Source organism: Salmo salar, chromosome ssa10, assembly GCF_905237065.1.
Source record: "Salmo salar chromosome ssa10, Ssal_v3.1, whole genome shotgun sequence".
Classification (NCBI taxonomy): domain Eukaryota; kingdom Metazoa; phylum Chordata; class Actinopteri; order Salmoniformes; family Salmonidae; genus Salmo; species Salmo salar.
In genome coordinates, this window is record NC_059451.1 from 81486640 (window position 1) to 81511677 (window position 25038).

Here is a 25038-nt window from a genome sequence, read left to right on the forward strand (position 1 = left end):
ACGGAGTGTTCACCCTGGTATTAACAGACAGCTGGTGCTAGGGGCTTGGTCTATCTAGTCTGTGATGTGTGTGGAGTAGGGCGGGGGCGGGAACGACTCCCTCTAGCCTGACTCCGGTCTAATGGACATATCAGGTAGAACATCAATGAGAATAGGGAGTTTCTGGGCTGTGGGTTTCCATGGCAACTGCAGCTCGGGGGCGGTGTGTGTGTGTGCCTGCCAGCAGGGGGAGTGGATTGATGAGCTGAACCTTCTCAACTAGCCTGTGAAGACATTACAGTAGATGAAAGTGCCAAACGAACACACTGTCAGGCCAACATATCGTGTTGATTTACAACCATGCCGCTAACAAACACTTACACACGTCGTACAAAAACTACAAACCAGAGGCCTAAGGTCAAGGGCGGCAGGTAGCCTAGATGTTAAGAGTGTTGGGCCAGTAACTGAAAGGTTGCTGGTTCGAATCCCCAAGCAGACTAGGTGAAAAATATGTCCATGTGCCTTTGAGCAAGGCACTTAACCCTAATTGCTCCTGTAAATTGCTCTGGATAAGAGTAAAAAAAATTCAGGTCAACAGAGACTCCCCCTAATTGGCCTCCCCCAGGTCTCTGTTAGCTAGCCTATAGGGACGACAAAAGCTTTCCTTACTAAGAGAGAGGTCCATTACAGTGGAGGCCAATTCTACTCCAGAGCCAGGCAGCAGTACAAACCACACACTCAGTGTGCCAAGCTAATTACTGTGTAAATTCATAGAAATAACTCCCCTCATCCAGAGCACGACTTGATTACATAGAATAAACCAAATATGTAAAGGCAGTGTTTTGTTTCCACATGCTGAGTGGTAGTCTTTAGGTCTTAGTTAGTCACTGGTCTCTATTGGTTAAGTGTTGTACCTCCACTGTTATCAACAGCATTAGTACTGTATTCACTTCATGCCAAATCCTAAACCATGAGTGGGAACGTAAGTCCCCAGTCTGTCTCTATGTGAAGCAGCACACTGTCTGCACTGTCGGTCCGTTTTTCACTTGCGCTGTTTTTCATTGAAGGCCGGGATCTTTCAGTTCCTATAGAAGTACAATACAGGACACACTCTACTTGGAGATGGTGATGTAGAAATAGGGTTGCAAAGGGTCGGAAACTTTCCAGTAAGTTTCCGGAATTTTTCTGGAAAATATCCATGGGAAGTTAAGCCAGGGAATTTGGGGAATTTTGCTTAAATTCGTCAGAAAATGTAGCTTATAACAATGAACCTTTCTTGTGGGATACACATAAGGCAATTCTAGGTCTTGTGGCATATTTTGGTTCAACTATCCCCAATTCAATGGAATTGCAACCCTCTGCATGCACAGTGCATTCTTCCATCACATGTACAGCTGATTCTCAAGATCTTGCACACTAATGAGATGCTATTGAGCCCACACTACTGCACTGTCTGAGCCAAGAACTACATGCTTTCTGGTAAATTTTTATTACAATACTGGGTGAATATATTTTATATGACATACATTATTTTTTGCTAACTAGTAAATAGTAGCCTACAGCAAAGTGTGTTTAAATCATTTCTAACTTGTTAACAATTTCTGCTAGTTAGTTTTTGCTACCATGTGGGTTTTAACTTGCTTGAGCCTGAGTGTTAATCCACTTGTTTCCATACATGTTTCGTTTTAAAACATGTATCTTACAAAGGAGTTGTTTAATCTAACTGCTTAACTATTTATCTGTACATGGAATTGTATTAGTTTTTTTTAACAAATGTTTTTCTCATCTTTACAGGAAAATGCCACGGGCACTATCTAATGTGTGAGGACATTTCACTGCAGCTAATGTAGAAGGAAAAGCTGTGTACATTTGCAAATACTGTGCCAAATCATATGTGAAGAATGCAACAGATGCAGAATCATCTGGCCAAGTGTATAACGTTCCCTCAGCACTCACAACAAGCAACCTCTGACAAAAGTCCCTCTACTTCTATTCGAGGTGAAAATGATGAATCAGACACCTTATCGATAGCAACAGCTCAGCTTTTTTTGACTCAATGGAGGAACGTAGTCAGAGAAATGCTGATGAATGTCTTGCACGAGCTGTGTATACAACTGGTTCACCTCTGATGCTCACAGGCAATGTGTATTGGAAGAGATTTCTGAATGTTCTTCGCCCAGCACACACCCCTCCGACCAGACATGCTTTATCTACTCATTTGCTGGATGCAGAGTTCAACAGAGTTCAAGTGAAGGTCAAGCAAATCATTGAGAAAGCAGACTGTATTGCAATCATCTCTGATGGGTGGTTGAATGTTCGTGGGCAAGGAATAATTAACTACATCCTCTCCACCCCTCAACCAGTATTCTACAAGAATACAGACACAAGGGACAACAGACACACCGGTCTCTACATTGCAGATGAGCTGAAAGCAGTCATCAATAACCTTGGACCACAGAAGGTATTTGCTCCAAGGTGACAGACAATGCTGCGAACATGAAGGTTGCTTGGTCTAAAGTAGAGGAGTCCTACCCTCACATCACACCCATTGGCTGTGCTGCTCAAGCATTGAATCTGCTCCTCAAGGACATCACAGAACTGAAAACAATGGATACACTCTACAAGAGAGCCAAGGAAATGGTTAGGTATGTGAAGGGTCATCAAGTTATAGCAGCAATCTACCTCACCAAGCAAAGTGAGAAGAATAAGAGCACCGCATTGAAGCTGCCCAGCAACACCTGTTGGGTGTTGAAATCATGTTTGACAATCTCCTGGAGGGGAAGGAGTCTCTCCAAGAAATGGCCATATCACAGTCTGTCGATATGGACAGCCCCATCAAGAGGATCCTCTTGGATGTTGTATTTTGGGAGAGAGTGGTAAGCAGCCTGAAACTCCTGAAACCTATAGCAGTAGCCATTGCACGGATTGAGGGAGACAATGCCATCCTGTCTGATGTTCAGACTTGCAGATGTAAGAGAAGAGATCCGTAGTGCCCTGCCCACTTCCCTGTTGCTCCAAGCAGAGGAAACTGCAGTTCTGAAATACATAAAAAGCGTGAAGACTTCTGCCTGAAGCCCATACATGCCGCAGCGTACATGTTGGACCTCAAGTACAGTGGCTTGCGAAAGTATTCACCCCCTTTGGCATTTTTCCTATTTTGTGGCCTTACAACCTGGAATTAAAATAGATTTTTTTGGTGGGGTTTGTATCATTTGATTTACACAACATGCCTACCACTTTGAAGATGCAAAATATTTTTTATTGTGAAACAAATAAGAAATAAGACAAAAAAAACTGAACTTGAGCATGCATAACTATTCACCCCTCCAAAGTCAATACTTTGTAGAGCCACCTTTTGCAGCAGTTACAGCTGCAAGTCTCTTGGGGTATGTCTCTATAAGCTTGGCACATCTAGCCACTGGGATTTTTGCCCATTCTTCAAGGCAAAACTGCTCCAGCTCCTTCAAGTTGGGTGGGTTCCGCTGGTATACAGCAATCTTTAAGTCATACCACAGATTCTCAATTGGATTGAGGTTTGGCCTTTGACTAGGTCATTCCAAGACATTTAAATGTTTCCCCTTAAACCACTCAAGTGTTGCTTTAGCAGCATGCTTAGTGTCATTGTCCTGCTGGAAGGTGAACCTACATCCCAGTCTCAAATCTCTGGAAGACTGAAACAGGTTTCCCTCAAGAATTTCCCTGTATTTAGCGTCATCCATCATTCCTTCAATTCTGACCAGTTTCCCAGTCCCTGTCGATGAAAAACATCCCCACAGCATGATGCCGCCACCATCATGCTTCACTGTGGAGATGGTGTTCTCGGGGTGATGAGAGGTGGTGGGTTTGCACCAGACATAGCATTTTCCTTGATGGCCAAAAAGCTAAATTGACCAGAGTACCTTCTTCCATATGTTTGGGGAGTCTCCCACATGCCTTTTGGCGAACACCAAACATGTTTGCTTATTTTTTTCATTAAGCAATGGCTTTTTTTCTGGCCACTCTTCCGTAAAGCCCAGCTCTGTGAAGTGTAGGGCTTAAAGTGGTCCTATGGACAGATACTCCGATCTCCGCTGTGGAGCTTTGCAGCTCCTTCAGGGTTATCTTTGGTCTCTTTGTTGCCTCTCTGATTAATGCCCTCCTTGCCTCTGTGAGTTTTGGTGGGCGGCCCTCTCTTGGCAGGTTTGTTGTGGTGCATATTCTTTCCATTTTTTAATAATGGATTTAATGGTGCTCCGTGGGATGTTCAAAGTTTCGGATATTTTTTTATAACCAAACCCTGATCTATACTTCTCCACAACTTTGTCCCTGACCTGTTTGGAGAGCTCCTTGGTCTTCATGGTGCCGCTTGCTTGGTGGTGCCCCTTGCTTAGTGGTGCTGCAGACTCTGGGGCCTTTCAGAACAGGTGTATATATACTGAGATCATGTGACAGATCATGTGACACTTAGATTGCAGACAAGTGGACTTTATTTAACTAATTATGTCACTTCTGAAGGTAATTGGTTGCACCAGATCTTATTTAAGGGCTTCATAGCAAAGGGGGTGAATACATATGCACGTACCACTTTTCCGTTTTTTATTTTTTAGAATTCTTTTTAACATGTAACGTTAACATTTCACTTCACCAATTTGGACTATTTTGTCTATGTCCATTACATGAAATCCAAATAAAAATCAATTTAAATTACAGGTTGTAATGCAACAAAATAGGAAAAACGTCAAGGGGGATGAATACTTTTGCAAGGCACTGTATGCTGGCAAGTGCATCCTGTCTGGTGCAGAGATTAACAAGGCCTATGGTGTCATCAAAACTGTGTCTCGCCACCTTGGGCTGGATGAGGGAAAGGTTCTTGGCAGTCTGGCGAAGTACACTTCCAAGCAAGGGCTTTGGGATGGAGATGCAATATGGCAGTCGTGCCAACATATCTCATCAGCCTCCTGGTAGAAGGGACTTTGTGGATCTGAGGCTCTTTCCCCTGTTGCCTCCATCATCCTCCAAATCCCACCAACATCAGCCGCCTCAGAGCGCAACTGGTCCTTGTTTGGGAACACGCACGCAACAGGCTGACCAATACAAGGGTTGAAAAATTGGTGACCATCCGGGCAAATTTGAGGCTTTTTGAGCCTGACAACGAGCCATCCTCAATAAGGTTGGAAAGTGACAGTGAAGATGAGGCCTCAGAGTCAGATGTTCAAGAGGTGGACATTGAGGAGGTCCAGGGAGAAGACATGGAAGCCTGAGAGGAAGACAACCAAAGCTTTAGTTTCTAGACTATCATTTTACAGATGTATGTTGAAAACGTTTTTGGGAGATGTGATGGATCATTGGGGATCATTCAATAGTCCCTTTTGTTGTTCAGTGAAATCATCCCATGTGAAGAGTCAACTCATTTAATTAAAGTTAAATTCGTAACTAAATCGTTTTTTTTATTTCTATTGGAAGGATTTAATCATTTGCAATTGTCTACTTATGATAAGGTAAAATGTTTCTTTCTGTCTCCATTTGATATGGTAAATATATCCAATGCAATAAACATCTACATTTAAATGGTATTAATATTAATTTGCATATATTTCCATTAATTCCCATATATTCCTGTTAATTCCCATATATTCCCGTTAATTCCCACAGAAAGTTTACACCTCTGAATATTCCCCAAAATGTGCAACCCTATGTATAAATACACAAAGGTCTTACTGTGGTGTGTGTGGTTTAATTTTTAGAGAGATTTGTGGACGACTGGACTGCATGTATTGCAGATAGTACAATATCAATATACACTGCCCTTTGACCCTCATTATACTGTAAGTTATGTTTTTAATGTCACATGTACGAGTACAGTGAAATGCCTTTCTTGCAAACGCAAAACCCAACAATGCAATAATCAACAACAAAAACACACGAGAAATAAGAAGAAATATGTCAACCTATTAGAGACAGCATTCCAACAATACAGAGAGCAGACAAAAATCCATCCATCCCACCGGGCTCGTCTCTCCCCTGGGACCCTGGAGTGGGTGGGGTCATTAAACACGCAGGCCTGTGTATCATCCACCTGCCAGCTGGCTGACTGGCTACAGTACTGCAGCCCTGCCTTTGTCTTTAAGTGGTGGGCTATTACTGTCAGTCACACAGATGGCTGCCCTGCCGGCCTGGCCCAGCCACCCTGTGCCAGGTATGGTCCTCCTCTACAGGCTGTAGGCTGCAGTGTGTTTGATGCAAGAGGCCGCGCTCCGCTCCACTAGAGCCTGACAACGACCGGTGGTTTCTCAGCCCATTAAAATAGATGAGGTCTCCATCGCTAGTTCCCCCTTTCTCTCTGAAGATCATGCTCATTTGTGTGTGTGTGTGTGTGTGTGTGTGTGTGTGTGTCAGGGGAGTTAACAATAGCAGGGAGGACCCTATGATTGATTGAGAGAGCTGAGCCATCTTTTTACCACAGTGCCAGAGTGAAGAAGAAAAACTGCTGATAACTGCACAACTACAGCCCATAACAGTGAATCTCAGTCATTTTCTCTTCCCAGTTAATCCCCAGTGAATCCATTGTTTGGGGGTGAGGTAATCTAGTGCTTTAAACTCATATGAATGTGACTTTCTAACCCCTAAACTAAAGCCCACCCCTCCCATTATGATGGGGTTCCCTATCTTTAAACTGCTCCCCTCCTCCCTTCTCCTCCCCCATCCCTCCCTCACTCTTCCCCTCCTTCCCTCCCTCTGCTTTGGACCCCCCACAGGATAATAACTTTCCATTTGTGTCTTATTTCCTACTGGGGATGGCCTTTCATGTGTCAATTCCCACTGCTGTGACCACAACCTTTTCCCTTTGCGCAAGGCATCTCCTCCCTCACACACACTAAAACAGACGCACATACACGCATGTAAGCACACACACGCACCTTTAAAAATTTTTTATTTTTATTTAACAAGGCCAGTCAGTCAATAACAAATTCTTATTTACAATGACAACCTAGCCCGGCCAAACCCTAACCTTGACGACACTGGGCCAATTGTGTGCCACCCTATTGGACTCCCAATCACAGCCGGTTGTGATAGAGCCTGGAATCAAACCAGGGTCTGTAGTGATGCCTTTAGCACTGAGATGCAGTGCCTTAGACCGCTGTGCCACTCGATAGCCCTTATGCACCAAAACACACTGACACAAGAGTCAGAATTGCATACACATTGACTTTTGCACATCCAAGCCCATGCACACATACAGTCGTCAAACCAAACATACAGTTGTCAAATCAAACCACACATACATTAGTCAAATCAAACCACACATACATTAGTCAAATCAAACCACACATACATTAGTCTAATCAAACCACACATACATTAGTCAAATCAAACCACACATACATTAGTCAAATCAAACCACACATACATTAGTCAAATCAAACCACACATACAGTCGTCAAATCAAACCACACATACAGTCATCAAATCAAACCACACATACAGTCATCAAATCAAACCACACAAACATTAGTCAAATCAAACCAAACATACAGTCATCAAATCAAACCACACATACAGTCATCAAATCAAACCACACATACATTAGTCAAATCAAACCAAACATACATTAGTCAAATCAAACCACACATACATTAGTCAAATCAAACCACATATACAGTCATCAAATCAAACCACACATACATTAGTTAAATCAAACCACACATACATTAGTCAAATCAAACCACACATACATTAGTCAAATCAAACCACACATACATTAGTCAAATCAAACCACACATACATTAGTCAAATCAAACCACACATACATTAGTCAAATCAAACCACACATACATTAGTCAAATCAAACCACACATACAGTCATCAAATCAAACCACACATACAGTCGTCAAATCAAACCACACATACAGTCGTCAAATCAAACCACACATACATTAGTCAAATCAAACCACACATACATCAGTCAAATCAAACCACATATACAGTCATCAAATCAAACCACACCTACATTAGTCAAATCAAACCACACATACATTAGTCAAATCAAACCACACATACATTAGTCAAATCAAACCACACATACATTAGTCAAATCAAACCACACATACATTAGTCAAATCAAACCACACATACATTAGTCAAATCAAACCACACATACAGTCATCAAATCAAACCACACATACAGTCGTCAAATCAAACCACACATACATTAGTCAAATCAAACCACACATACATTAGTCAAATCAAACCACACATACATTAGTCAAATCAAACCACACATACAGTCATCAAATCAAACCACACATACATTAGTCAAATCAAACCACACATACAGTCATCAAATCAAACCACACATACATTAGTCAAATCAAACCACACATACAGTCATCAAATCAAACCACACATACATTAGTCAAATCAAACCACACATACAGTCATCAAATCAAACCACACATACAGTCATCAAATCAAACCACACATACAGTCGTCAAATCAAACCACACATACATTAGTCAAATCAAACCACACATACATTAGTCAAATCAAACCACACATACATTAGTCAAATCAAACCACACATACAGTCATCAAATCAAACCACACATACATTAGTCAAATCAAACCACACATACAGTCGTCAAATCAAACCACACATACATTAGTCAAATCAAACCACACATACATTAGTCAAATCAAACCACACATACATTAGTCAAATCAAACCACACATACAGTCATCACATCAAACCACACATACATTAGTCAAATCAAACCACACATACATGAGTCAAATCAAACCACACATACATTAGTCAAATCAAACCACACATACATTAGTCAAATCAAACCACACATACATTAGTCAAATCAAACCACACATACATTAGTCAAATCAAACCACACATACATTAGTCAAATCAAACCACACATACATTAGTCAAATCAAACCACACATACAGTCGTCAAATCAAACCACACATACAGTCGTCAAATCAAACCACACATACATTAGTCAAATCAAACCACACATACAGAGGTCAAATCAAACCACACATACATTAGTCAAATCAAACCACACATACATTAGTCAAATCAAACCACACATACATTAGTCAAATCAAACCACACATAGTGTCATCAAATCAAACCACACATACAGTCATCAAATCAAACCACACATACAGTCATCAAATCAAACCACACATACATTAGTCAAACCAAATCACACAAACAGTCGTCAAATCAAACCACACATACAGTCATTAAATCAAACCACACATACATTAGTCAAATCAAACCACACATACATTAGTCAAATCAAACCACACATAAATTAGTCAAATCAAACCACACATACATTAGTCAAATCAAACCACATATACTGTATGAGGACACAGACACACCAACTTTCAATCCAAAGTGAGCAGCCGACAAACACAACAGAAAGCTGTGCAGATTCTATGTCTACAGGCTGTCACACTTGAACACATGCTCTCATGCACCCCGATATCTAATCAATCTCTCTTCAATGATAAACCCACAAACACAAGTCATCAGTCTCTTCTCTTTGCCCTTTTGCTCTTCTCATTTAGTCTAGCTGCAAAGGAAGCCGGGGCATGCCAGGGAAAGTAATACGGGCAGGGCCGGCAGAGGGATTCCATAACGATCTCTCACCCTGTTGCTATCTCTATCATATGGACACCAGGGGCTCTTTAGGTCAGGGGTCATGTACACTCTCACAGCACCATGCCAGACACACGTGCCCTGGGGCCACAGTCTGCACACCCTCTCTATCTCTGTCTGGTTGCCTCTGAACTGAATGTACTCAAGTGTTGATTTACAAAGGGCCCATGGCCACTTGTACTGGTAATAATGTTGTGACACATTCAACAGCAACAGTTCAGCTTGATTTATAATTAGCTACCACCTACACACTGTTCCAGGGTCAGCTCTGCTGCCTGCTATTTGAAGTGGAATCATTAAGGGCTGAAGAACGAAGCCAGGCCAGGCTAACTGATAGAGGAGGAATGCATGGGGATCAGGCATTACCATCACTCCATAAATCTCTAGAATGATTTCAGGGCATGTGGAGATGGCAATGACATACAAAGTCGTGAAACTGCGGTTATTAATGGGATATAACACAATAGCCTTAAACATTTCACCAAATGTGACTAGGCTTTTAAAAACAGACCCAAACAGATCCTGATTTTCACTTGAACCAAGCACCCTGTCTGTTTAATGAGTTGGAAAACTTGCAATAAGGCATTAATGCCATAAAGCAATGGCACCAGCCAGGCAGGCCATGTGAGGGTGCTATTTGAGCTATGGGTTTATGGTGCCCCCACCAAGCATGCATGTGCCAGGAGCTATGAAACACAGAGGGACGTGTTGACCCGACTGAGTTTCCCCCCTGGCATTCTGAATCTGAACACACGTAAGGAAATTTCCTCTCGTTCTGCCAAAAGGGGATCATGGGTAAAATTATGCAGCACATAGAAATATCTGAAGAGGTGAGGTGCATGGGTCTCCAAATATGGTGCATGGGTGCAGATGACGAGCATTCAATGACATGCTGCTGTCCTCCAAGTCATGGAGAAACTCCAGGAAATTGTTGACCAAAACAACACCAAGACACAAACAAAAACAAAACAGTTGAGGGACATTGGTCAAAGGTACACAGTCATTGGGGTGGTAGGTAGCCTAGTGGTTAAAGTATTGGGCCAGTAACTGAAAGGTTGCTGGATTGAATCCCTGAGCTGACAAGGTAAAAATATGTTGATCTGCCCCTGAACAAGGCAGTAAACCCACTGTTCCCCGGTAGGCCGTCATTATAAATAAGAATTTGTTCTTAACTGACTTGCCTTGTTACAGTTGAAGTCTGAAGTTTACATACACCTTAGCCAAATACATTTAAACTCCGTTTTCACAATTCCTGACATTTAATCCTAGTAAACATTCCCTGTCTTAGGTCAGTTAGGATCACCACTTTATTTTAAGAACGTGAAATGTCAGAATAATAGTAGAAATAATGATTTATTTCAGCTTTTATTTCTTTCATCACATTCCCAGTAGGTCAGAAGTTTACATACACTCAATTAGTAATTGGTAGCATTGCTTTTAAATTGTTTAACTTGGGTCAAACGTTTTGGGTAGCCTTCCACAAGCTTCCCACAATAAGTTGGGTGAATTTTGGCCCATTCCTCCTGACAGAGCTGGTGTAACTGAGTCAGGTTTGTAGGCCCCCTTGCTCACACATGCTTTTTCAGTTCTGCCCACAAATGTTCTATAGGATTGAGGTCAGGGCTTTGTGATGGCCACTCCAATACCTTGACTTTACTGTCCTGAAGCCATTTTGCCACAACTTTGGAAGTATGCTTGGGGTCATTGTCCATTTGGAAGACCCATTTGCGACCAAGCTTTAACTTCCTGACTGATGTCTTGAGATGTTGCTTCAAAATATCCACATAATTTCCCTCCCTCATGATGCCATCTATTTTGTGAAGTGCACCAGTCCCTCCTGCAGCAAAGCACCCCCACAAAATGATGCTGCCACCCCCGTGCTTCACGGTTGGGATGGTGTTCTTCGGCTTGCAAGCATCCCCCTTTTTCCTCCAAACATAACGATGGTCATTATGGCCAAACAGTTCTATTTTTGTTTCATCAGACCAGAGGACATTTCTCCCAAAAGTACAATCTTTGCCCCCATGTGCAGTTGCAAACCGTAGTCTGGCTTTTTTATGGCAGTTTTGGAGCAGCGGTTTCTTCCTTGCTGAGCGGCCTTTCAGGTTATGTCGATATAGGACTCGTTTTACTGTTGATATAGATAATTTTGTACCTGTTTCCTCCAGCATCTTCACAAGGTCCTTTGCTGTTGTTCTGGGATTGATTTGAACTTTTCGCACCAAAGTACATTCATCTCTAGGAGACAGAACGCGCCTCCTTCCTGAGCGGTATGACGGCTGCGTGGTCCCATGGTGTTTATACTTGCGTACTATTGTTTGTACAGATGAACGTGGTACCTTCAGGCGTTTGGAAATTGCTCCCAAGGATGAACCAGACTTGTGGAGGTCTACAATTTTTCTTCTGAGGTCTTGACTGATTTCTTTTGATCTTCCCATGATGTCAAGTAAAAGGCACTGAGTTTGAAGGTAGACCTTAAAATTCATCCACAGGTACGCCCCCAATTGACTCAAATGATGTCAATTAGCCTATCAGAAGCTTCTAAAGCCATGATGTATTTTTCTGGAATTTTCCAAGCTGTTTAAAGGCACAGTCAACTTGATGTATGTAAGCTTCTGACCCACTGAATTGTGATACAGTGAATTATAAGTGAAATAATCTGTCGGGAAACAATTGTTGGAAAACTTTCTTGTGTCATGCACAAAGTAGATGTCCTAACTGACTTGCCAAAACTATAGTTTGTTAACAAGACATTTGTGGAGTGGTTAAAAAACGAGCTTTAATGACTCCAACATAAGTGTATGTAAACTTCCGACTTCAAATGTAAATAAAGGTTACATTAAAATATATATATATATATTCTTTTAACATGCAGTTCAATTATTTCAATGACATCAAAAAGAGGTGTTATTCTAGGCCAGCTCTCAAGTTTGAGTTTGCCAAACTAGAAACCTCTTAAGCTTACAGCAATAAATGGCCCATTCCAGCCCATTCAATGTGAGATGGCTGAAGTATCCTGGAGGACTAAATATTATAGTGTTTCAATGATGTGTATCGTTGAGGACAGCGCGTGCTAAAGATATTCCCTGGGCCTCTAGGGCCTTATGAGCACGGGGGAATTCCCAGAGGGGAAAAAGACACATTTATAGAGCACAGCAAAGTAGCTATTTGGGGCTTCTTTGTTGTAGCTATGTTTTCTATGACTCAGGATTGGGCGTCTCAGGTCTGTAGACTTAAATTACACAGGCAGCCCAATTCTGATCTTTTTTCCGCTAATTGGTCTTTTGGCCAATTACATCAGATATTTTCTTGATCTGATTGGTCAAAAGACCAATTAGTGAAAAATAGATCGGAATTGGCTCCCTGTGTAAACACAAGAAGACCTTTTACAGATGTCTCAGGCATACAGGGTTCTTGAAACCCCTATACACAAAGAGTGTTTAAAACCCCTATGCATAAATAAGTGTCTCACCTCTCTGCCGGAGTGTCGTTCAATTGCCTTCTTGACTTTGCCATAGGTCCCTCTTCCGAGAGTCTCGAGCAATTCGTAGCGGTGTTTCAGGTTATGCTTGTGGTGGTGTTTCTTGAAGCCTGAATTTCTCCTGCTGCCATCGCTAGCTGCCGGTGTCTCTGCCATTGAATTACCGGCAGGTAGCGATGGAGGGGACAGGTCACCCCTAGATGGTTTACCCACTGAGGTTGGGGTTTGTTTGGCCTCAGGACGGGTCAGCCCTCGGTGGGCCGAGAGACAAGCTGTTTCCATCTCTAGGGAAGTATTCAAACTAACTTCCCACGGTTAAATATCTTAAACTAAGCTATTTGTTACAAATATTTATACTATAGTTATACTTATTATAGGCCTAATAATAGTCGTAATAAATAAAATAAATTACAAGGAATAATGCGTAAATATTATAGTAATAAACATAGAAATTATTCCGATTGTCTATTGATCACTCCCTTTGTTCATTCTTTTCTGATCAAAGAATTCTCTCCACATATAGTCATTCATTTGTCGGCTTATAAGAGTGAGTCATTATTATACGATTAAATAAAAAAAGCAAAAGGTTATAAAGGAGACATGTGACATCACCTGTCTTTACGCGCCTGATACATAATGCAATGCATATTATACATTTTTTACTATGAAGGTATATTCTAGGGCTACAGTTCTCTAAATATGTATTCAGAATTCGACAGACGAATGCATGTCGGAAGCTGAATCCACTTTCGATTGTATGTCTCCTCGGGTATGAACAATGGTGCTCAAAATGTAGCAATCCAGAAAGAAAAATAATATTTAGGTTATTTAAACATCACGCTATTATTCTATTCTCGTCATCCGTGTAGTAGCCTATACTGGCATTATTATCTCATAGTCTTTCGTTTATTCTAGGCCGTTCACATAATCTACCGTAAAAATGCTGCCAACATCGTTAACTCACAACTAACAGGCGAAACCTTCAGCGTCATTGCCTCCCGAGAAAGCAGCGACGAAACCGGCGTTCTGGATGAAGATGACCCTCATTTTGTCCTCAAACCAGGTGTAACGTCATTCAGCTGAGCTCTGTGTATGGCGCGAGTGCTCCATGCCCAAGTCGACGTTGCAGATGCGGTATGATCGGATATGTCAAGCTCAGACGTTTTGATTATTGCCATTGTCGTTTTGCTCTCCTTCTTCTTGTGCCCTTCTTCTCCCTTTCTCTATATTCTCTAACGTGAGGGGCTGTGAATAAGGAATGTGAAACGATCGAGTCCGGAGGCGGAGTTTACAGTCCTCCTTCCTTCTCTCCCGCGGTGCTCTCTGCCTCTCTGCCGCTGACTGCTTTTCCCTTGACAGAGGCTGTGGTAGTACTGCCCTGTTTTTGGCAAGCTACAGTCATTTTACCATGGCCTAATGACTAAACTGTGTCTCAGACACAAAATACAATATAAAGTCATAATGAAACCTAAAATCGTAATAACCTGCCAAGGAATATCCTCATACCCGCCTGTCATTCATTATTTTAGCAGCGTCAGAGTTATTAGAGTGCAAGAAAACATGTCGTTTTGAACGGAAACTCAGGTTGAGGCAGTTTAATTATTAATATTGCTGAAACCTTTATGAAGTCACAGGAGGTCCTTCACTTTCAAACCAATATTGTTTTCCATGAATAATACAACCACTGCTGTTACTGTTGGCGAGTATATAAGAGCCAATGATACTTATGAATCAGTAAGCAAAAACAGAAACAGGTATCCAATGTTAGGTTTATCACTAAATAAATGTTATGCATTCATACTCTGGCATGACAATGACGGATGACATGCAGTAAGACACGTTGAGAACCTGGCTGTGCAGAATTCACAATCTATCTCAGTGTTACTGGCATTCCCTGGGGATACCACAGTGTGTATGTTATCATTATGCAACATGAATTCATGTTTGCATCTGGTTCTTATAATGGAAAGGAACGCAACAGAATATCATAAGGGATTTTCTAATTAAGGCCTACCAATTTGCTGAAGGCTACATTGTATAACACTACTGATCACTGCCTGCAAGAATATCACGTTATTGTCTGTAGGTTTTTACAGAGTGGATATAGTGGCCATTTACTGCGGAATAATAGATTGGCATGGAAATATTCTTGAAATATGACATTTATTTTTAAGCAGCAGAGGTCAAAGGATGCCATAGCTGTTGTCGATATTTAATTAAGATCATATTAACTCTCACACTAATCCACAATAAATGTATTCATTTGATGTATTATTTATGGATTAAATATTGAAAGATTATTCTGAGTGAGTCCAGGTTTTTTCCCTCTTCTGGAGAAAAAAAAGAGCCCTCTACTGTAAGATATCACTTGCCTTTAGTAGCCAGGGAAGGAAGGAGCATAGTGAATTCTTCACCTCTGAGCTATACCATCATCCTGCTCCAGCTAGCTGCAGTATCAGATGGCCCAGAGCCATTCTGCTCGGGGAGCCTCACCTCACCTCTGGTACCAAACTGGTTTGTATTTAGTGAAACATTCAGAATGTTGCAGCTAGAAATTCAATCTACTTTCAATTCTACTCGACAGACGATCATAGTTCTACACAATACACTTCGATCTGAGGGTTCTGTAATGTTGCATACCCCTGAACAGACATACTATGCCCAGAGAGACTCACCTCCCTTCTGGTCCTAATCTAGACCCAGACTCTGAGACGTTACCAGGAGATGACCTTATGCAGCCTGCAGCTCATTGGGTTTACTGCAGTTGCTCTTGTTAACGTTGGGTTGTGTATGGTGTCATTTATACACTAATTAGAGAGAGGGGAAGTTTATGTCAAACATCATCTGATTAGAGTGAACTGTTTTCCTCTATGATCTATTCGATAGCAGACTACATGCAGAACATTTGTGTTATTTGTTTTCTATAAACATGGTCATTGGGGTATCCATTTATAGCAACACTGACTCAGTCAAAGATTTGTATTTGATATGATGCAAAGTTGGCCTTATTTGCACTCGGGCAAATATTTGTTCTTGTGCAAATATAATGTACATACTGCCCTCTAGTGTGGAGAGATATGGAGACATCCCATAAATTCAAATCAAATCAAATTTTATTTGTCACACGTGCCGAATACAACAGGTGTAGTAGACCTTACAGTGAAATGCTTACTTACAAGACCTTAACCAACAATGCAGTTTTAAGAAAAATACCAACAAAAATAAATAAATGCAGTAACAAATAATTAAAGAGCAGCAGTAAAATAATAATAGCGGGGCTATTTATAGGGGGTACCGGTACAGAATGTGTGGGGGCACCAGTTAGTCGAGGTAATTGAGGTAATATATACATGTGAGTAGAGTTATTAACGTGACTTATGCATAGATAATAACAGAGAGTAGCAGCAGCATAAAAGGGGGGGGGCAATGCAAGTAGTCTGACTAGCCATTTGACTAGATGTTCAGGAGTCTTATGGCTTGGGGGTAGAAGCTGTTTAGAAGCCTCTTGGACCTAGATTTGGCACTCCGGTACCGCTTGCCGTGCGGTGGCAGAGAGAACAGTCTATGACTAGTGTGACTGGAGTCTTTGACAATTTTTAGGGCCTTCCTCTGACACCGCCTGGTATAGAGGTCCTGGATGTCTCAGCCTCCAGTATTTATGCTGCAGTAGTTTATGTGTCGGGGGGCTAGGGTCAGTCTGTTACATCTGGAGTATTTCTCTTGTCTTATCCGGTGTCCTGTGTGAATTTAAATATGCTCTCTCTAATTCTCTCTTTCTCTCTTTCTGTTTTTCTCTCGGAGGACCTGAGCCCTAGGACCATGCCTCAGGACTACCTGGTATGATGACTCCTTGCTGTCCCCAGTCCACCTGGCCGTGCTGCTGCTCCAGTTTCAACTGTTCTGCCTGCGGCTATGGAACCCTGACCTGTTCACCGGACGTGCTTGTTGCACCCTCGACAACTACTATGATTATTATTATTTGACCATGCTGGTCATTTATGAACATTTTAACATCTTGACCATGTTCTGTTATAATATCCACCCTGCACAGCCAGAAGAGGACTGGCCACCCCTCATAGCCTGGTTCCTCTCTAGGTTTCTTCCTAGGTTTTTGGCCTTTCTAGGGAGTTTTTCCTAGGGAGTTTTTCCTAGCCACCGTGCTTCTTTCACATGCATTGCTTGCTGTTTGGGGTTTTAGGCTGGGTTTCTGTACAGCACTTTGAGATATCAGCTGATGTACGAAGGGCTATATAAATAAATTTGATTTGATTTGATGGCAGGAAGCTTGGCCCCGTTGATGTACTGGGCCGAACGCACTACCCTCTGTAGTGCCTTGGGGTCGCAGGCCGAGCAGTTGCCATACCAGTCAGGGATGCAACCAGTCAGGATGCTCTCGATGGTGCAGCTGTAGAACCTTTTGAGGATCTGAGGACCCATGCCAAATATTGGTGTGCTTGGACCATGTTAGTTTGTTGGTGATGTGGACACCAAAGAACTTGAAGCTCTCAACCTGCTCCACTACAGCCCCGTCGATGAGAATGTGGGTGTGCTCGGTCCTCCTTTTCCTGTAGTCCACAATCGTCTCTTTAGTCTTGATCACGTTGAGGGAGAGGTTGTTGTCCTGGCACTACACGGCCAGGTCTCCGACCTCCTCCCTATATGCTGTCTCGTCGTTGTTGGTGATCAGCTCTAAAGCTTTACCAAGTCAACCAAGAGGACAGTCTTAACAGTCATATTATTCTCCTGACACAATTTATTTCCAAACAATAGCAGCAGTTCCAAATAAAAATATATTTCTCTCCACTAAGGTTTTTTTAGTTATGAATTTATGATTTTAGAGTTCCCAGCTAGTCAGAACCCAATGAGTTAACCATTAGACAGACGATGATGGCTGCCAAATGGCCATAAAAGTGGATTCTGGGCAGCACCTGCGGAAATAAATCGAATGGCTTCTACATAAAAGAGATGTTAATCTGCTTGTATTTGTCACAGTCGCCTCTAGGAACATATTTACCCCTATATTTTTGAAATAATATTCTCTAATCAATAAACTTGTATTTTGTAGGTTACCCCATGTAGGTTATAGCCTATGACAGTCAGTGACAGATGTCACTATAGATCATTTCCAAAACATTGGAACCTGATAGAGAACGTACTTTATGTTTCAGTGTGTTCAATAATATTAGGCCTCAGCTATAACACTATACATAGCCCTGTTCCAAATGGCAATTCCTCTGCAATGTACCCAACCAAAAAGTTATACAATATATTTATAAAAGAGGTTATGTAACTTTATGGTTACAAAACAAGAAATAAAAAAATCAGAGTAATAATTCACAAACTACAATTTCACGTTGTGCTCTTGGTGAATCCGAAAAACATCTCTGAACTCTGGATCAGTGATTTCCGTGAAATGCATGGTCACGTCCCCAATGGCGCCCTATTCTCTATATGGTGCACTACTTTTGAACTGAGACCTATGGGTACTCTGGTCAAAAATAACGCGCTATATAGGGAATAGGGTGCCATTTGGGACATAGCCTATGTGTTTCTGCCAGGTATTCAGAACCCCTGGGCCACTGGCAGAGGTAACTCACAATAACAACTTCAAGATCAACAAAACTATTTGGGCACACAGTGGGCATCCAAAATAGAATATTTCTTATATGACATAAGAAACTAGGCCACTATAAAGAGAAAACAACACTGCTGTATTTAGAATGCCCAAAATAGGGACTGATCCACACTTCAAGAATTCAGACAAACTTTGAGATTACATTGGATATCTGGGATACAGTCATAAAAAAAGCAATAATTAAGAAACAATGTAAACATTACAGGTGAATAGGCCTATGGCTTCTATTCTAAAAATAGAAACAAAAAAAGAGGTGGGGGTCAGCCTAATTGGGCATAGTTTCATCCCAATGTCAGCAGATCATTCCATCTTTCTTGACTCACACTGACTTACCAAATCACCTCATCATAAATTGTATATAGTGAGTGTCCCACCTGTCTGAGATGGAAAGTTGTGTTAACTGCCAATAGACCAGGAATAGCCTGAGGGAACATGGACAGAGGTGAAACAAGGACACGCTGTATCCAAATATATGTATATATATGTTTTACATAAACTGAAACACAACCACAAGGAACCACGCTTGTCTGGAAAGTCACTGCACATCCACTGTGACGCCTACCTCACATGGAACAACATCCAAGCAAAGATGTCGTCCAAGGTCCAAACAAGGTTATTTTCAGTCTGGGAGGTGGACACAAATGGAGTTGTCAACCATGATGGAGGGGGTCTTGAAGCTGGCAGGCATTCCCAAGGATAGAATAGCAATGCTGGCGGACCAACATCCAAGGAGAGATGTCTGCCAGACACACTGAGATCATATGTTTCATGGGGGTTGGGTGAAAGATAGATGAGTGCCATCAGCATAAAAGTAATAAGAGAAACCATGTGAGGAGGTGAAAAAAAACAAGTGACTTTGTGTACAGAGAGAACCAACACCAGGGAAGGGATAAGGTGTGGACACTGACACTTTCCATGAGAGAGACATATTTTGAATAATATGAATATTACAGGTACAACTTATCTGTGATTCGGCATGCGTTGCATTACCAGCTCTCTCTGCATCGGTCTCATGCCACTCCAGAACTGCCAACACAGAGAGAGAGAGCAGAGCAAGGGTAAGGAGTAGATCATTCTGCCCAAAATCATTCTAACAATCGCCCAGGCCAGGAATCAGCATATGCTTTTACCATTCTTAGTTTGAGGCTAATATATAGGGTTTGTTTACGATGATATTCTTGACAAACAATTGAGTAAAACAAGCATATATTTTGAGTTCTGATGGGGTACGACAGGTGAACTAAGTTCATTAAGTATTTATACATGTTCCATTCTTCAAGATTCAATAGGCCTAGCTATTTAATTGATTAAAAATTCTAATTTGTCAGTCTGTTCTATTGGCAACTGAAGAGGAACTATTTTGTACTGTCTCTCGAGGCTATTATGTCCCCTGATCAGGGGTACAGTAAGTCTGTTTTGAAGGTAAAGTAAACAAGAACAAGCCGTAGAAATGTAGCTACTAGCTGGGTCCCCAGGAAATAACACCTCTTATTTAGTGTAAAATGTGTATTCTAAAGGGCTTTGAATTTAAAATGAGGTGTTGTTTAAAAGTGCAGAGATGTAGATCTCTAGGTGAATTTGATGTATTTTGTTTTTAGTGGATGTAGGTTTTTTTTTACCATGTCTCTGTGTGCTATTAATCAACTTCTATGAGAAAAATAAGTAATTAAATAATTAAATATTTTAAATCTTTCTTCATTATTTTATAATCCTACTTAAAATCTCTCTCATCAAAACGTTTTATTTCATGATTATTGTATTTATTATTATTATATTTAAGATGCTCTGTGTGACCCTGATTTCACTTTCCACTCTATTGTTTATAGTAATTCCCCTTTTTTTTTTAAACAGCCACTTCCCACAATGACATCACATTCAGGAAGTGTCCACATTTTTTGGGGTGGGAAAACAATGGTCTAAAGCTAAATAAATACAAACACTTAGTTTTATAAAATGTTCCATGTTTCATGATGTTAGTTTGTTTGGCTCACTCAAACATTTCCCCCCTGTTGGGCTAAATTATAGAGAAAATGTATCAAATTTGCACATTTTAAAATGTATACTCTTCCTAGATTGATGAGGGGGAAAAAACTATTTAATACATTTTAGAACAAGGCTGTAACCTAACAAAATGTGGAAAAAGTCAAGTGGTTGGCCTCATAGAGAAATCCATGAGCGGTTTCTTTCCTCTTCAGCAACTGTAGTGACTGGGTGTATTGATACACCATCCAAAGTGTAATTAATAACTTCACCGTGCTCAAAGGGATATTCAATGTCTCCTTTTTTCATTTTTACCCTTCTACCAATAGGTGCCCTTCTTTACGAGGCATTGGAAAACCTAGCTGGTCTTTGTGGTTGAATCTGTGTTTGAAATTCACTGATCGACTCAGGGACCTTACAGATATTTGTATGTGTGGGGTAAAGAGATGAGGTAGTCATTAAAAGAGAATGTTAAACACTATTATTGCACACAGAGTGAGTCCATACACCTTATTATGTGACTTGTTAAGATCATTTTGACTCCTGAACTTATTTACATTTACATTTACATTTAAGTCATTTAGCAGACGCTCTTATCCAGAGCGACTTACAAAATGGTGCATTCACCTTATGATATCCAGTGGAACAACCACTTTACAATAGTGCATCTAAATATTTTAAGGGGGGGGTTAGAAGGATGACTTTATCCTATCCTAGGTATTCCTTAAAGAGGTGGGGTTTCAGGTGTCTCCGGAAGGTGGTGATTGACTCCGCTGTCCTGGTGTCGTGAGGGAGCTTGTTCCACCATTGGGGTGCCAGAGCAGCGAACAGTTTTGACTGGGCTGAGCGGGAACTGTGCTTCCTCAGAGGTAGGGGGGCCAGCAGGCCAGTGGTGGATGAACGCAGTGCCCTTGTTTGGGTGTAGGGCCTGATCAGAGCCTGAAGGTATGGAGGTGCCGTTCCCTTCACAGCTCCGTAGGCAATCACCATGGTCTTGTAGCGGATGCGAGCTTCAACTGGAAGCCAGTGGAGAGAGCGGAGGAGCGGGGTGACGTGAGAGAACTTGGGAAGGTTGAACACCAGACGGGCTGCGGCGTTCTGGATGAGTTGTAGGGGTTTAATGGCACAGGCAGGGAGCCCAGCCAACAGCGAGTTGCAGTAACTACAACTTATGTAGGCTTGACCAAAAGTATGTGGACACCTGCTCTTTGAACATCTCATTCCAAAATCATGGGCATTATTAATATAGAGTTGGTCCCCCTTTGCTGCTATAACAGCCTCTACTCTTCTGGGAAGGCCTTCCACTAGATGTTCAAACATTGCTGCGGGGACTTGCTTCCATTCTGCCACAAGAGCATTAGTGAGGTCGGCACTGATGTTGGGCGATTAGGCCTGGCTTGCAGTCGGCGTTCCAATTCATCCCAAAGGTGTTCGATGGGGTTGAGTCAAGTTCTTCCACACCCATCTCGACAAACCATTTCTGTATGGATCTCGCTTTGGGCACGGGGGCATTGTTATGCTGAAACAGGAAAGGGCCTTCCCTAAACTGTTGCCACAAAGTTGGAAGCACAGAATCGTCTAGAATGTCATTGTATGCTGTAGCGTTAAGATTTCCCTTCACTGTAACTAAGGGGCCTAGTCCGAACCATGAAAAACAGCCCAGATCATTATTCTTCCTCCACCAAACTTTACAGTTGCCACTATGCATTGGGGTAGGTAGCGTTCTCCTGGCATCCGCCAAACCCAGATTCTTCCGTCAGACTGCCAGATGGTGAAGCATGATTCCTCACACCAGAGAATGCGTTTCCCCTGCTCCAGAGTCCAATGGTGGTGAGCTTTACACCACTCCAGGCGTTGCTTGGCATTGAGCAATGTAATCATAGGCTTGTGTGCGGCTGCTCAGCCACGGAAAGCCATTTCATGAAGCTCCCGATGAACAGTTATTGTGCTAACGTTGCTTCCAGAGGCAGTTTGAAACTCGGTAGTGAGTGTTGCAACTGAGGACAGACTTTTACGTGCTACACGCTTCAGCACTCAGTGGTCCCATTCTGTGAGCTTGTGTGGTCTGCCACTTCGCGGCTGAGCCGTTGTTGCTCCTAGATGTTTCAACTTCACAATAACAGCACCATTAGTTGAGCGTGGCAGCTCTAGCAGGGCAAAATTTGACGAACTGACCTGTTGGAAGGTGGCATCCTATGACGATGCCACGTTAGAGTCACTGATCTCTTCAGTAAGGACTAATTTGAAGGTGGTGTCCACATACTTTGTACATATAGTGTATTTAGGCTCCCATAACAAAGGGATTGAATAGTTATTGACTCAAGACATTTCAACCTTTCATTTTTTATTATTTTGTAAAAATTCTAAAAACATAATTCCACTTTGACATTATGGGGTATTGTGTGTAGGCCAGTGAAAAAAAATATCAATTGAGTCTATTTTAAATTCAGGCTGTTACACAACATGGAAAAAGTCAAGGGGTGTGAATACTTTCTGAAGGCACTGTATGTTTTTCTGAAAGTCAAACGTCCTTTTCTGATAGAACACAAAACATTTAAATTATGACATCCAAAATGTGCAACATAGTAGGAATGACCCAGCTAGCTAAATTTTTAACAATGACCTGTTGAAAAGCACATAATCCCTGCAGATGAACTGAGAGGGAATACACCACTTCATGCTTCATCTAGCAATGTTGCTCCATCTTCGCTTCTTCTTCTTCTTCAAGGTTTTATGGCAGACTACACCTACTGTGCGGGGTATTGAAACAAAGAATATTCCATTGCGGGATGGGGTGGGGGTCCTGACATCATACATATTATTATAATTTTTTTAAAACACCCCACTCCTTCAGTGACAGTTCAAATTCCATCACTAAACAGGCTCAGGTGCCTGTGAAGTCAGAGCACTCATCGACAGGATTCTTTGTAATGCCTCTGCTGTAAAATCCCTGAGTCACAAAAAAAATCTCAGTGGTACTCACAATGATGCGTATTTTCTCCGATTTCCCCTCTGTTTGCACTGTGCAGTTGATAACCAAAGTAATACACCCTACACAGTCCACCTTCTTAACATGCAATATGTCAGGATCCCTCTGTTGACAAGGAATAGTAACTGGTGTCTCTACTCCTACTAACATTATTTCTTCAACTTCACTCCTTTCTTCCACTCTTCTCACCGCCTCCGGATAGGAGACATGCTGGACAGCCCTGATTCTTACCACCTCCGACTCCTTCACCCTAACAGAACACTTCAGAAATTCGGGTGCATGTTCACAACCCCAATTGTAGCATTTAGGCTCAGCTGGCATAGGATACCCTTGCCATCTACATACACTTGAAACATTTGCATTTATTACACTGCATGGGTTTGGGCATGAAGACTCTCACAGGGTACCTCATAAAACCCAAATATATGTGAGAAGGGAGAGACACTTCAGCAAAAAATGATCGAATGGCTGGAGTGGGCTTCCACCATGCCGGTCAGTTTGTGTGCACCGATGACTTGATCCAATTCTTCACATGCTGTATATTCTTTGCATTTACTTCTAGTGCCACACCAGAGACACCACCCTTGATAGGCGCCCTGCTTCAAAGAGCAACATATGACACATTCCAATCCGATATCTTCTTGAGGCGCAGAGCACCCTCTTTCTGTTCCATAGATACACAAAAAAAATACAAAATAAAAAGCCCACTTTTTCGTTACTCTCATCAACGCCACTTCATCCAACGCGCCACAATTTTTATAGAGACTTCAATCGGATCTCCCAGGTAACAACTTTAATCCAAAACACTTACTCCAACCAACAAAATATCAGAACTAGGCTTGGATTGACTAGATTCCACTACCAATTTACTTCTCTTATTTCCTTTTGCATTCGCCACTGTAATCCAATTCTTCTCACGCCCATCTCCACTTGACATGCCATCTGATTCAAACATAACATTCCACCATTTTCCTCAGTGTTCCCTAACTTGCTTTTCCCTTGAGCTGACACTTGTGTCCTGCTATCTCTTTCTTCCCTTTCAAATATCCTGCGATTGATGACGTTTCCCATTTCAACCAATCAAACTTCTATTTCGATTTTTTTGCCCTATCATACATAATTCGCTTTGGTCGCGTTCCCCTGCTCAGACGTTGCATACATCAACCAATGCTTGATTGACTGTGTCATTGACTGTGTCATCGACTGACAGATTGGGCTTGTTCGACACTGCAGCCGACAGTGCATGCGACTGCCGACTGACTGGTCTACAAATCAACTTGCATTATAAATAACGACTCATTAATATTTGTA

General features: G+C 41.7%; 1 protein-coding gene across 1 annotated transcript in view; it reads right to left on the bottom strand.

The window, feature by feature from the left end:
- Nucleotides 1-14639, bottom strand: part of nuak1b (NUAK family, SNF1-like kinase, 1b) — a 29351-nt gene extending 14712 nt beyond the window's left edge. The window contains exon 1 of the mRNA XM_014124468.2: nucleotides 13115-14639. Within this exon, the coding sequence (XP_013979943.1) occupies nucleotides 13115-13405 (291 nt within the window). The 5' untranslated portion in view covers nucleotides 13406-14639. The remainder of the gene's footprint in view (nucleotides 1-13114) is intronic.
- Between the last annotated feature and the right edge of the window lie 10399 nt (nucleotides 14640-25038).